The 14,630-nt window shown below is 41.4% G+C and overlaps 1 protein-coding gene across 2 annotated transcripts in view; it reads left to right on the forward strand.

Annotated features, from left to right (window-relative positions):
* The window catches only part of Cdk13 (cyclin dependent kinase 13), a 142,566-nt gene extending 134,346 nt beyond the window's left edge, over positions 1–8,220 (forward strand). Inside the window, exons 12-14 of one of the 2 annotated variants that reach the window (XM_045135637.1) lie at positions 754–959; positions 3,431–3,880; positions 4,574–8,220. In XM_045135637.1, coding sequence (XP_044991572.1) covers positions 754–959; positions 3,431–3,880; positions 4,574–5,397 — 1,480 coding nt within the window. In that variant the 3' untranslated portion in view covers positions 5,398–8,220. The remainder of the gene's footprint in view (positions 1–753; positions 960–3,430; positions 3,881–4,573) is intronic. The other variant, XM_012951282.2, reaches the window with a different exon arrangement.
* The last annotated feature ends 6,410 nt before the right edge of the window (positions 8,221–14,630 follow it).

A 14,630-nucleotide genomic window follows, 5' to 3' on the forward strand; every position in this document is an offset into this window, starting at 1 on the left:
CTAGATATTCTGGGCAAGCTTATTAACCTTTCTGGGCCTCAATTTTCTCATCTCTAAAATAGATACAATTAATAGGTACTTTCCATAGGTTATTTAAGTAGGATAAGAAGAAAATATTTGTAAGTCAAATATTTGTGTCTTTCTTTAAGCAGAGGTTATTGTCTAGCCTTACACAATTACATTAATATAAAGTTGTTAGAATTGTGGGTAATTTTGACAGTGATGAGCATCTCTGTGCCTGGATTAGAATCAGTGTACTTTCAGAACATTTGGTTGTAGAAGCAAATATGATGTTTTTAAAAAGCGAAAGACTTTTGGTAGAAAGCCTTTCACTAATGTGATGTTCTAGCCTTTATTCCTTTTTATTTTCTATCTGGTTTTTTGCAAACAACACTTTTCTGCATGCTTCTTCATGTCCTGCACACAATATATGATAGTCTCTAAAAACTGGCTTTAAACGGTTGTACGGTGACAATGACAGCCTCCTTTTATCTATATATGCTCTTCCTTCATAATTTTGATAAATTACTATGCACTGATTATTCAGAAGCCAAAGCAGATGAGTTTACCTCTAAAGATAAAACCCTGAAGGAGGTGGGGCATCAAGCATGATCTTTGTTGAAGGAGTTTTACAGATTCTGTTTATGAAGTCTACAGGAATGATTGTGTAGAAAGAATGTTTTGAGTGCTTCATTGTAACATTAGCATTTTGTTAAGAAACGGCACAATTTAGTATTCATATATTTCTTTCAGCCTTCCTTTATGGCAAGATTGTCATGAATTATGGAGTAAAAAGCGAAGGCGACAGAAGCAGATGGGCATGACGGATGAGGTTTCCACAGTGAAAGCCCCCAGAAAGGACCTGTCTCTGGGATTGGACGACAGCAGGACTAGCACCCCCCAGGGCGTGCTGCCACCCACACAGCTGAAGCCTCAGGGCAACTCGAGTGCAGCACCTGGTCAGTAATGCTGCTGGGCTGGGCTTTCTTCATGGTCCCACCCTTAATTTTGTGGCTTACATTGAATGTATTTGCTCTACTGCTGTAGTGTCATGTGGTAAAAAGATGAAAGTGAGGCTTACTCCCTGAATTTTAACATCGCTTTGTTGCGTGTCTAGAGCTTCCTTGGCTGCTGACAACACGACTTCCAGCAATCTTCCAGCTACCTATTATTGGTCAGATTTCTCGTTTTTATTTATTTATTTTTTCCTAGTACAGGAGGATTAGTAATACTCTCTACGAGGCTCAGCACTCTGTCTCTCTGGATGCTGCAGATGCGCAGAAAGAACAGGAAGCGTGGCCACATCATGACGGGAGTTCTCGTCCCAGTTGTAGTGCCTTTAACTCCACTGTTACTGATACTTTCCCCGATATCTTACAGAGTGTAACAGCAAAAAAGGAATGGTTGTTCATTGTTCAGATCTATTCTTTTTGAGAGCTGTGTTTCCCTTGCATAAGGAAACTGATACACATAACTAAAAACTCATCTGTTTCACACCATGCAGGCTAATCTGCAGTCATGCTGTAACACTGAGCTGTCTGCCCAGTACTAATTTAAATCATGTACTTAGCGTTAAAAGTGTGAAGCTCAGAGAAAAGCTAAAGTAACTTTTTCTAAATTGGTGTTTATTGCTAAAGGTCTGCTGTTGCAGGTAGTAGATGTTAGGCTCAAAAAGACTACCAGGAGGAGACTAGGAACATGTGGAAGGCTAGAAAGGGTAGTTATTGCATTCTAATGAGACTGGCCTTCCAAAGAAATGACCATGCTGATTTTTGGAATGGAAATGCTTCTTTTTGCTCCTCCTCCTCCACTATCTAGAAATGTTTTTAAGAAAATTGTTCTTTCTGCAGAAGAGCCATTTCAATTGGATTATTTTTTTCTGAGCTCCCATAGAAACTTTCTGCTAAGAAGAAAACAATGAGGAAAAATGTTTCTTGGGGCAAGAATGATTCTCTCTCTCTCTCTCTCTTTTTAATTATTTATTTTGAGAGAGAGAGAGAGAGAGAAAATGAATGAGAATGGGCATAATGGGGCCTACAGTTACTGAAAATGAAATCCAGACACATCGCCACTTTGTGCATCTGGCTTACATGGGTACTGGTGAATCAAACCTGGCTTTACAAGAAAGTGCCTTAACCTCTAAGCCATCTCTCCAGCCCTAATTTTTTTTTTTTTTTGGTGGTGGTTTTGTGTTCTGAGGTAAGGTCTCACTCTAGCTCAGGCTGACCTGGAATTCACTACATAGTCTCAGGGTGGCCTTGAACTCAACGACGACCCTCCTACCTCTGCCTCCCAGGTGCTGGGATAAAAGGCATGCACCACCACACCTGGCTCCAGCCCTAACTTTTATTATTTGCAGGGGAGTGGGGTGGCTCTTGCCATTGCAAACAAACTGCAGATGTATGTGCCACTTTGTGCATTTAGCTTTATGTGGATGTTGGGAAATTGAACCCAGGCTGTCAGGCTTTGCAAGCAAGTACCTTTAACCGCTGAGCCATCACTCTCCAGCCCAAGCCTGATTCTTTATGCATGCTGTGAATTGCATAAATGTCATCAAAATCAATGTTTTATCTTAAGAGACACTTCTGTTGAATGTTGTCTGTAATTACAGGATGCTTGTCACCCTCACTTGCTGTCTGTGTACATGTTATGTATGATTCAAATGAGCAGGCATAAGAACCTGTGTTGAACATACCAATTCTAGACAAAGTTGGAAAAATAAAACCAACTGAATTTGTATTACCAGGTGATAAGTTAATGCCATCATTATGCATATAGTAGGAATGTTTTTGTAGGCATTCCTAATTTACCCAAAGTGACTTGACCTTAAGACAAAAGGGTAATTTGAACAAGAACACAGATAATTTTCTCATAGTCTGTTTCAATTTCCTGCAAAGACACAGTTTTTGCACATTAAAGTTTATTTCAGACGAGCAGTGAAGGAAGCATAGTAAAGGTCAGAGTCTAGAGTCAGATAAATCATTCCTGCCACTGACACAGTGAGGGTTCTGGGCAAAGTGATCAGTCTGTTTGGGTGAGTTTCTTCAGTAAAATGAGGCTGATAATAGAGCTTGCCTTATAAGGTGGCTGTGACGAATAAGGAGCAGAAAATATTAAAAAGTAGCAAACACTAGTTCTTCATTATTTCCATTCAGAAAGTGATACTTCCTGGTTAAATCTGTGAATGAAGTTCTGGGGATAATTTTTTCATTTTGAAGAATTACTCCTAAAGATAAGTTACTAAAAATTGACTGCAGTTGTTTGTATTTTCTGTTGCAGTTCCATCTTAAGTGTCGTGAAAATACCCTTCACATTGTTTCTGGCCCACTCTCCCTCAATGTACATTTTGAAATGGTGCTGGGAAGCCATTGTGGGGGTGGGAGGAGCGGTAAACTATGGCCATTCTAATTAATGTAAATTTTGTCTTTAGTAATAACAGGCCCCGGACAGCAGTTAAACCACAGTGAATTGGCAATTCTACTAAACCTACTACAGTCTAAAACAAGTGTTAATATGGCTGATTTTGTCCAAGTGTTGAACATTAAGGTAAACTCTGAGACTCAACAGCAGCTAAATAAAATAAACCTTCCTGCTGGAATTTTGGCAACAGGTGAAAAACAGACAGATCCATCCACACCACAGCAGGAGTCTTCAAAGCCACTGGGAGGAATTCAGCCTTCTCAGACCATCCAGCCTAAAGTGGAAACGGATGCTGCCCAGGCTGCTGTGCAGAGCGCATTTGCAGTTTTGTTGACTCAGTTAATAAAGGCCCAGCAGTCAAAACAGAAAGATGTGCTACTAGAAGAGAGGGAAAATGGGTCAGGACATGAGGCATCATTGCACCTCAGGCCACCTCCAGAACCTAGCACGCCAGGATCTGGTGAGTATGTGGACACTGGAGTGCTGTTGCAGTTGTGCTTATGTCTCCTGTGGCTGTGGTCGTCTGTAATGCCAGTCGTTCCGTGACATCACAAGGAGGTTTTTCCACAAATTGTGAGGTCACTGGTGACGGTGATTTCCCCCAGTAAACAAAGTATCCATGTATGATATAGGTTATGATAACCTTTAATAATCCTTTATTCTAAAACTTTTTATTTACTTAACTTTGAGATAGTGAAAAGGGGTAGATAAAGAGAATGGGTGCCCCAGGGCCTGTAGCATACATACTCCAGACATATGTGCCACTTTGTGCATCTGGCTTTACATGGGTACTGGGGAATCAAACTCCGGTCCCTTAGTCTTTGCAACCAAGTGCCTTAACTACTAAGCTATCTCTCCAGCCCCCTGTTCTAAGTATAAAATGATGCAGTACAAACTTAATATGTAGTAACAATAAGTAATACAGGAAGTACCTGTGAAAAGCTGAATACAGTCCAGATTTTTTCATCTATCCTGTGTACATGTAAGAGGTAGCAGGCAATATTGGCACTAGTAGACATTTTTTGTTTTCCTATATGTTTTGCCAGAGATGGAACTTTTGGCCACCTTTAGGATTGCCCGTAAGAAACAGTGGTTATCATGGATATTTACTTTCCCACAGTAGCTTTTGACTTTTTCATTTTGTTTCACTCAGGACAAGATGGCCTCGTGCAGCCCCAGGACAGAAGACTGGGACTGACGCCAGAAGCAGACCGGCCTCGGATCCTGCCTCCTGATCAGCGGCCTCCTGAGCCTCCTGAACCACCCCCAGTCACTGAAGAAGACCTGGACTATCGGACAGAAAGCCAGCATGTTCCCACCACTAGTTCTTCCCTGACTGACCCCCATGCTGGCGTGAAGGCAGCTCTGTTACAGCTGCTTGCTCAGCATCAGCCACAAGATGAGCCTAGGAGAGAAGGTCGCATTGATTACCCCCCCTCAGACTGCAAGGACGACTTTGGATCTTTCTCTTCGGCTCCTTATGTGAGCACCGATGGCCTGGGAAGTGCTTCTGCCAGTACACCACTGGCACGGCGTGGCTTCGTTGGGAACTCGGATGCCCAGTCTCTGGAGAGCTGCAGTGCTGCTCCATCTCACACTGGGGGCCCACCTCAACCTTCTGCCTTTCCTGAGTCATTTCCCAGTTCAGTAGCTGGGTATGGAGACATTTACCTCAATGCTGGTCCCATGTTGTTTAGTGGAGACAAGGATCATAGATTTGAATATAGCCACGGTCCTATCGCAGTCCTGGCAAACAGCAGTGACCCCTCCACAGGACCAGAGAGCACTCACCCTTTGCCAGCAAAGATGCACAACTATAACTATGGTGGTAATTTACAGGAAAATCCAGGTGGCCCCAGCCTTCTGCATGGTCAGACCTGGACTTCTCCTGCCCAAGGACCTGGATATTCACAAGGATACAGGGGACATATTAGCACATCAGCTGGCAGAGGTCGAGGCAGAGGGTTACCGTACTGAGTATCTGTTTTTCCTCAGGCACATCATTTTTATCTGGAAAGACTTTTCTCGCTGCGCCATAAGGCGGCGATCCAAGAGACTTGAATGATACTAATTCAGCAACAGCTTTATTTTTATGTGGAGGAGGGTCTTGCATACAATAGTGAAAAAAGACAAAAAAAAAAAAACACCTTTGCTTAAATTCATGCTGTTCTTAAAACTCGCTCTATTGATTGTACATCTTCACAGATTCTAGTTAACAATTTTATTTTGTATTCTTGCAGTTTTAAGTGGATGCTAATCTTGGGGGCATAAAGTTTTTATGGCTTCCCGCAGATCTCTGAACTATGCACATTTGTGCTTTTTTTTGTAAGTTTGGACCAACTTTTATGTAACAACCAACCCTTTCCCACCCCCAGTTTTACAACAATCAGAAAGGGCACTGATTTAGTTAGTACTTTTCTTTTTACAAAGCTACCTTTAGTCCAAGGTCACTGTCAGTCTTTGCACCTGCTCCCAGTGTTATTGTGAAAGGCGAACTTTGTGCTCATTTCAGAAAATAAAACACAACCTTTCTCTTGATGCAACAGTTTTATATAAAAAATGGTCAATGTTATTTTTGTTTTATTTTGCAGATTACCATAACTTGGGCAAAATGCATTCAAATGAAATAGTAAATAGTGGTTTTATATGAAAATATGGGTAGGGTGGGGAGGGTGAAGTAAGTGCCTTAGCAGGTAAGCTGAAGGTGTGAAAAAGTAGCTAACCTTATACCCATTTGTCTTCTAAAGGAAATAAATGCATTTACTGCAGAGGAAGGAGGCCCTCAACCTGTAATCTGTCTGGTCCCTTGTCTCTGTGTGTCACACTATCTTCTTTTCTGCCTGCCCGTGGGCTGTGTTAACTTTTACTACATGAACGCAAAGAAAGGGAGCAGTGCAGCTCTGCAGTCCAGGACCTTTTGATACTTTGGAGGGGTTAAGTGCTGAAAGTAATAGCTAAATTAGAAGTTCAGAGTGGTCTTTTCTGGCTGCGTATCGACCCTGTTTCTACTTGGAGGGGTGGGAGTTTAGAAGCAAGAACTGGTAACATAATTTGCATAAATATACTGAGGCTCTTGGGAAGAAGGTGGCCAACACTGTATTTTAAGTTGTGCAGTTATCACTTTAAGAAAGTTAGCTCATTAAGTAGAATTTATTGAAGCAAAAGAAAAGCAGTAAGAGAGAGCATCCTACCTTCCTCACTTCTATAATGTTTACTATGACATCTGCCAGACTTAGATCAGTGTGGGGTCATTTTAACATGTTCTATTCAAAGCAACAAAATGTAATTGTAGTATTGTCAAATTTCACTAATGTTGTGTGTTCACACACAAAATACACAATTACAATAATTCTAGAAAGGAACCAAAGTAAACCCATGTTTCCATCATCACTCAATGGAGAAGTAGATTCTAGGAAATTAAAGTGTGTCAATTAACAGTTTCAGCTATCCTAGTGACTTTTTAAATTGGACACTTAAATTGGAACAGTGGTTATGGAATGAAAATTCCTCTACTTCTAAAGCCAGTGCCCTCTTTCTGACTTGTGAGCCTACATTAGGAAATAATATTATTTGGTAACAGGATATTTTAAAGAAGATAATTTGCAACTTCACTATTATAAAATGAGTTGTCAATTGACCATTTTATTTTTTGATGGAATTTTTGTTGATAAGAACAAAATTATTGGAAGAAAAAATATTTTTCTTTTATCTGAATATTGAGTACTAACAACTTACAATAAAACTGCATTACAGAAAGTGAAATATTTTGAAACTTAGCAAAGTAGCTATAGTAGTCAAGTCTCTGAAATCCTAATATGGTAAGTCTTAGAGCCTTAGACTTTACTATAAAGTGACAGCATCTACATCATTCTCACAGTCACACCTGGCCACGTCTGCTGGCCACCAACAGCTAACCTAAAATTGAAAATATTTATGTGACATGAATAGCCTGTTTTAAAAATTAAATATTTTATATAAAATTGAATTGTGTTTGGATAGTTTTTGTAAAAGCATTTCAGTTACATATTTATGTTGGGACAGTGGCTGGGAGGGCAGGGAAATTGTGGGTTTTAAAATGGAAATTTGAAGTATACCTTTTAATATTCTAAATCTTCTAAGACAGTATTGCTTTTGAATTCATACTAATACCTGATGTACCCCAGAGAAGAAAAAGATGTTACTACTCAAACCATAACACAATGTTAAGATGCCATCAATTGTAAGATAATTGCACATTGGAAAGTGGTGTTATATGAACAAGTGTCTTATAATTGATGAAATATGGTAGTAAAAACTGTTAACACAGCCCTGTATAACACTTAGTACCTTAATTTACTGAATTTTGATTAATAAAAGAGCAGAATTGGAAAACCACTAATTCTTTAGGGTATAATAACTACAGCAATCACTGAGTATTTGTGGGTGTTAATTAAAATATTCCAATTTTTGGGAAGAAGCAAATCAATGGCAAATAATGGAAATAGATTGACCTATGAAAAAGAACACATGTACCTTCTTCCAGGTGAAATTCTCTTGTGTGTGTCCTGACACAGCAAGTTTCTCTGCATGGAACTCGATGTTTTCCAAGTCCTCAGTCATTATCTGTTGGAGAATTGAAATTTTAAAGTAATAATCCTAGGGGGTTTATTGATTAAAGTAATTTGTGGGATGTAAATTAATGTAATAGTTTTAACTGTGATTCTACGTTTTATTCTGTTAGCAAATATATATTCAGTGACTAACATGTGCCAGTTCTAGTCCTTGGGATGTATTAATAAACATGAAAGCTATTTAATCCTGCTGCTAGAGGCTGACAGATTATTTAACATGTCTGGAGAAGCTGGTACTTGATACTCTTAAGTTGTATCTAAATTATAGTTAGGTAAATATAACATGGAAATTTGAGTATAAAATTTTAAGTTGAAATTGGAATAGAGACATAGAGTTCTACAAGGAAATAGAACAAACTGAGTGATAAAAACAAAATCTAAGAGTCTATTTGTAACTGGCTTATTTGCAAGAAATACCAGTATTTGAGAAAAATGAAAAGGACATGGGTTAAAATGCTTCTAATATAATTGGTACCTAGGATTAAAAAGTTTTGTTTATTTGCTATGAGCTCAAACCAATTTTAATTAATTTTTCACAATAGGCTTGTTGTAAGTAAAACTTAAATATGACCTTTGAAAGCATATCTACTGATCTCCTGGAATATGAGTCTCAGTGTGTTAAGTATCAATTTCAGCTGTACAATGGAGAAAAATTTTGAGGCTTTGAAAGAGGGATTGGCAAAACCTGTTTATGAAAGCTGCGTGGCCAGTGCTGTTCTTTATGTAAACTGCTTTGTAACTCAGGCTGGTCTTGAACTCCTGATTCTCCTGCCTCTATCTTTAAAGTGGTAGCATTTGCAAGCATGCACCACCATACCTGAGCAATACTGACTTTTTTTCTTTTATTTGTTTGCTTATTTACAAGCAGAGGGAGAAAGAATGAGAAATGGGTGCACCAAAATTTTTTGGCACTGGAAATGAACTCCAGATGACATGCATCATTTTGTTTATCTACCTTTATGTGAATACTAGGGAATTGAACCCTGAGACAGCAGGCTTTGCAAGCAAAGTATCTTTAAGCGCTGAGCCATCTCCCCAGCCCAACACATTTTTTTTAAAATATTTTTTTTGTTCATTTTTTTATTTATTTATGTGAGAGCGACAGACACAGAGAGAAAGACAGATAAAGGGAGAGAGAGAGAATGGATGCGCCAGGGCTTCCAGCCACTGCAAATGAACTCCAGACGCGTGCGCCCCCTTGTGCATCTGGCTAACGTGGGACCTGGGGAACCGAGCCTTGAACCGGGGTCCTTAGGCTTCACAGGCAAGTGCTTAACCGCTAAGCCATTTCTCCAGCCCCCAACACATTTTTTAACACTAACTTCTTAGTAAGAAAATGGCCTGTTAAGTATTGCAGTAAAATAATTAAAATTAGAATGTTAAATTCATAGTTTAATACAAATGCCTTTTTTAAAAGTCTGGTTAAGGATGGGGAATGTACATTGGTGCCAGGGGGTGTGTGTGTGTGTGTGTGTGTATAAAATCTCTGGTGCCACAAGCAAACCAACAATAAAGCTAAGAACTTCATACTAATAGGCAAAATGGCATATGCCTAATCCCAGCATTCAGAAGGCAGTCATGGCAAGTTTGAGGCCAGCCGAGTTTACACAGTTCCAGGCCTACCAGCCAGAGAGCTATATAGTAGCAAGACCTTGGTCCCCCCACCCTGCCCCCCGCTGCTGCAAAAACAGATTGTCTTAAATTTAGAAAAGAAAATAGGGCTTTTTGTTTTGAGGCAGGGTCTCACTCTAGCCCAGGCTGACCTGGAATTCACTGTGTAGTCTTGGTGGCTTCGAACTCATGGCAACCCTCCTACTTCTGCCTCCCGAGTGCTGGGATTACAGGCATGCGCCACCACACCTGGCTGAAAATAGGGGTTTTTATTGCTTTTACTTTAAAAAAAAAAAACTATACATGTATGACTAACAACTAGAAAAGACTAAATCATTAAAATATATTTTATAGGGCTGGAGAGATGGCTTAGCGGTTAAGTGCTTGCCTGTGAAGCCTAAGGACCCCGGTTTGAGGCTCGGTTCCCCAGGTCCCACGTTAGCCAGATGCACAAGGGGGCGCACGCGTCTGGAGTTCGTTTGCAGAGGCTGGAAGCCCTGGCGTGCCCATTCTCTCTCTCCCTCTATCTCTCTGTATCTGTCGCTCTCAAATAAATAAATTTAAAAAAAAATTAAAAAAATATATTTTATCACAACCCCACTGAGGAGGGCCCTGAGCAGAATGGGGGCAGGGAGGGAAAAGATAATAGCAACACATCATGTATCCATACTAAATATGCTCTTGGGCTGGAGAGATGGCTTAGTGGTGTAGGTACTTGCCTGCAAAGCCAAAGGACCTCAGTTTGATTCCCCAGGACCCACGTAAGCCAGTTGCACAAGGTGGCGCATGTATCGTGAGTTCATTTGCAGTGGCTGGAAGTCCTGGCACGTCCATTCTGTCTCTGCCTCTTTCTCTCAAATAAAAAATTTAAAAATATGCTCTTGCTAGAAACTAAAAACTTGGTGTATATATGTGTGTGTGTGTAAAATACAAAATTTCCTGTCAGGCATGATACACGCCTCAATTTGAGAGGTTGAGGTAGGAGAATCACTGAGTTCAAGGCCAACCTATTTCCTTCTAGCCCTTATTCTTTCTCCCTGTATTTCATTGCTGGGGTTGCTATAACACACCACCACAAGTCAGATCGGTTAAATAGCAGTTGTAGAGGTTGGAAATCCAAAACTTAAGCATTGGCAGATTTGGTTTCTCCTCAGACCTGTCTTACTGTGACAGGGCAGACAAGGGCTGTTCATAGTCTGTATAATAAGAGCACATTGACACTTCATGTTGTAGAAAGGAATGTGCATGTAAACATGGTCAGTGGCCCCACTGTATGCAAACCCTCCAACCTTCCCTCTGCCCAGAGATGAGTGAAGTTTATGAGGCAAGAGGAAATACCAACACCATGAATCTCAGACACGGCAAGTTACCTCGCCAGAGGAACAGACTAAGCTTTGGGATAACTGTTTTGGTGGTTGCTGGAGATGGTCTAGGGAAGGCAAATCTTTTGGGGTATTAACCTAGTTTGCTGCTTCCCAGGTTGCAGGCCCTCTGGATAGTATGCAGCCATCCAGAGATCCAGTTCCTGGGCCTGGAGAGATGGATCAGTGGATAAGGGTGCTTACTGGCAAAGACTGCCAGCCTGGGCTTAATGCCCCAGCCACCCACAAAAAGTCATACAGGCATTCAATTGCCACAGCAAAAGACCCTGACAAAACCACACACAAACATGCAAATAAATAAAAAATTAAGGCTGTGATCCCTGACTGCTGGTCAATTTGCAGTGACAGGTGGCAGCTTTGGCACTCAGGTTAGATAGCTGTGGTGCTGCCTCGCCTCAGTCTCTTCCCATACGTGCGCATTCTTGTTTGCTATCTGTTCAAATTACCTTTTCTCTAAGCCAAGTTACTTATTCTTGTTCACATGGGAGACTCTGTCTCAGTAAACAAAGTGGAAGGTGACTGAGGAAGACACCCAGCACCTCTGGCTTCCTCAAGCGTACACACATGCACCACGCACACAGGTGCCCCACATGAACATACACAAGCCACAAAGATGTTAACAGCAGGGATAGTTGTGTGAAGACACCCAGCACCTCTGGCTTCTTCAAGTGTACACACATGCACCACGCACACAGGTGCCCCACATGAACATACACAAACCACAAAGATGTTAACAGCAGGGATAGTTGTGTGAAGGCTCTGAAGGAACTATGTACTATCTTTCCAGCTTCTCTAATTTAAGTCAAAATACAATGTATAAAACTATAAAATGGAGATGTTATGTAAAGAGGCCCTAGGAAAAAATTTCATTCTGAACATTATTTCTGCCTTTTTTTTTTTTTTTTTTTTTTTGGTTTTTTGAGGTAGGGTCTCACTCAAACTCAGGCTGACCTGGAATTCACTATGGAGTCTTAGAGTGGCCTCAAACTCATGGCAATCCTCCTACCTCTGCCTCCCGACTGCTGGGATTAAAGGCATGTGCCACCATGCCCGGCTATTTCTGCTTTTGTCAACAATATTCAGCTTTCTGTCAGAGACTGCATTTCACCATGCCCCGACTGTGGTGTGGAATGGGACTGTATCCTGTTATGCTTCTGTAGATAGTACGGGACCCAGGCTTGACTTGCTGAGTGAAATTACATTTTTGTTAGGTACACATTTGCAGACGCCCATGTGACCCAGTCAGAGCCGTGAGATGTGACTCTCAAGAGTCTTGTGAAGTGCAGTGCAGCTAGAGTGTCTTCTTTCCACTCAACTGTCCTCATGAGGTGAGTGGCTGGAAAATGGGACCGAGACAGGAAAGTGCAGAAAAAACAAGAGTATGAAGCAAGAATTTACAGCATTGTTAGCTTCTCTGAGCAGCCATGCTCTGGACTTAAAGGATATGTGTTGTTTAAGATAATTTAAGGTAAATGTTTTGAGTCCTATAACTTGAAGGAATTCTGACCAGTACAAAAATGTCCACAGTACAGAAATCTACATTTAATATTTTTTGAAAGTTTTGATCTTTAATAAGATGTGTACTCGAGTTACAAGAGGTTTTCACATTCTGTTCTATTTTTCTGATCTGATATCACTAGAATCACAGATACCTCTCTTCAAAACCTGCAAATACGCTGGGTATAAGGATGCACACATGGAATTCTAGCACTTGGAAGACAGGGGATTGCCACAATTTTGAGGCTAACCTGCTTTACAAGGTTTAACAAAAGAACAGCCAGAGAACTACAAAGATCCTGTCCTCCCCGCCACCCCTGCCAGAAAAAAAAAGAATTCAGGGCCTGGGAAGATGGCTCTGGGGCAAAGTGTTTCCATGCAATAAGGACCGAATTCAGCTTCCCAGTGAACAATAGACTTAGGGTCTCTAAAGGACTAGCTTTCTCCTTGACTAAACGTGGAAGGTGGTTCTTTTGCTTTTTCCCCCCTCTCCCTTTTCTTTTTACACCCTCTGTGAAAGATTCTTAGAAGGTTGAGCTGACACCCTTCCTGAACAACTCAGATTTCTGGGAAGACCCCTGTCCCAAAAATCCTGACCCCAGCCATCTGACATCAAGGACTAGAATGACTAGACCAGCCAGTATCCACAGGGCTCACATGAAAGGTGTTCCCAAAGGTCTCAGAGTGGGTGTGGTTTTGATTCAGGTGTCCTCCATAAAGTCAGGTATTCTGAATGCTAAGTCTCCCCAGCTGTTGGCAATTTGGGATTCGGCACCTCCTGGAGGTGGTGTATTGTTGGGGGCGGGCTTACGGGTGCTATAGCCAGTTTCCCTTTGCCAGTATTTAGCACACTCTTCTGCTGCTGTTGTCCACCTGATGTTGGCCTGCAGGTTATGTCCATCCTCTGCTCATGTCATGTGTTCCCCTGCCATTGTGTAGCTTCCAGAGTCTGTAAGCCAAAACAAACCCTTTCCTCCTATAAGTTGCTTTTGGTCGGGTGCCTTCGGCCAACAGCAAAAAATTGACTATAACTGGGCTTTCCCATTTTCAGGAACCCTCACTTGCCTCCTTGGACAGGCGCTCTGCCTTTGTTCCTTCTCTTGGGCTCTAACTATAATCTAATAAAACCTGTAAAGGACTGCAGAGATGGCTTAGCAGTTAAGGCGCTTGCGTGGGAAGCCTAAGAACTCGAAGTTTGAATCTTTGGGTCTGCCTAGCCAGACGCACAGTGAGTGCAATGTCGCACATGCGCACAAGGGGGTGCACGTGTCTGGAGTTTGCAGAGGCTAAGGCCCTGGCGCACCCATTTTCTCTCTCTCTCTCGACCTTTTCTCTCAAAATAATAATAATAAACCTGTAAATTTTGCCCTCTGGTCTGAGGATTTTAGTTCTTTGAATTCATAAGACAAGAATCAGGAGGCAACTGACTGGAAGTTTTACATGACCACTGAATTTTCTTGTACCCTAACTCCTGGATTATAGCTCAACAAAGAACCATGAAAGGCTCCATTGATCTCAAAAACACCCTCAAACTCCTGTGCCACCAGCACAAAAAAATGGTGGTGTGCCCTTATAAACCCAGTCCTGGGCAAGTGGAAAAAGAATTCCTGGGGCAGACTGAGTAGGTAGTCGAATCAGTGGTTCTAGGGTCGGTCAGAGACCCTGTCTCAAGTAATAAACTGGAGAGATTGAGGAAAATACAAATGTTGACCCCTAGCCTCCACACACACAGGATGTGCAAACACACCCACACATGCATACACACACCCTACACACACACACACAAAAATCAAACCAAAACACACTAAACTTTAAATAGAACTAGAGTCTATTACTGTCTCTAAGGAGAAAAATGATAAGTAAAAGAAAATAATAAAGTTTTAATTTTCCTTCTTTCGTTACTTCTCCCCCCTCCCCCAGGTCAAGTCATTTATAAGAACTCCAAGGCTGAGGCGGTTTTCTTGAGACAAGGCCTTAGGTGTTATTCTGCTAGCAAGGGTTGGCAGGGTTCAAAGCGAGAGGGGGAAGCGTTGTCAAGCCAGAGTCTTACTTAGCAAGAGGGACGGGTAGAAGGAAGCAAGACAGACATTCGTTCACAGGGGCAGGAGAC

Source organism: Jaculus jaculus, chromosome 16, assembly GCF_020740685.1.
Source record: "Jaculus jaculus isolate mJacJac1 chromosome 16, mJacJac1.mat.Y.cur, whole genome shotgun sequence".
NCBI lineage: Eukaryota > Metazoa > Chordata > Mammalia > Rodentia > Dipodidae > Jaculus > Jaculus jaculus.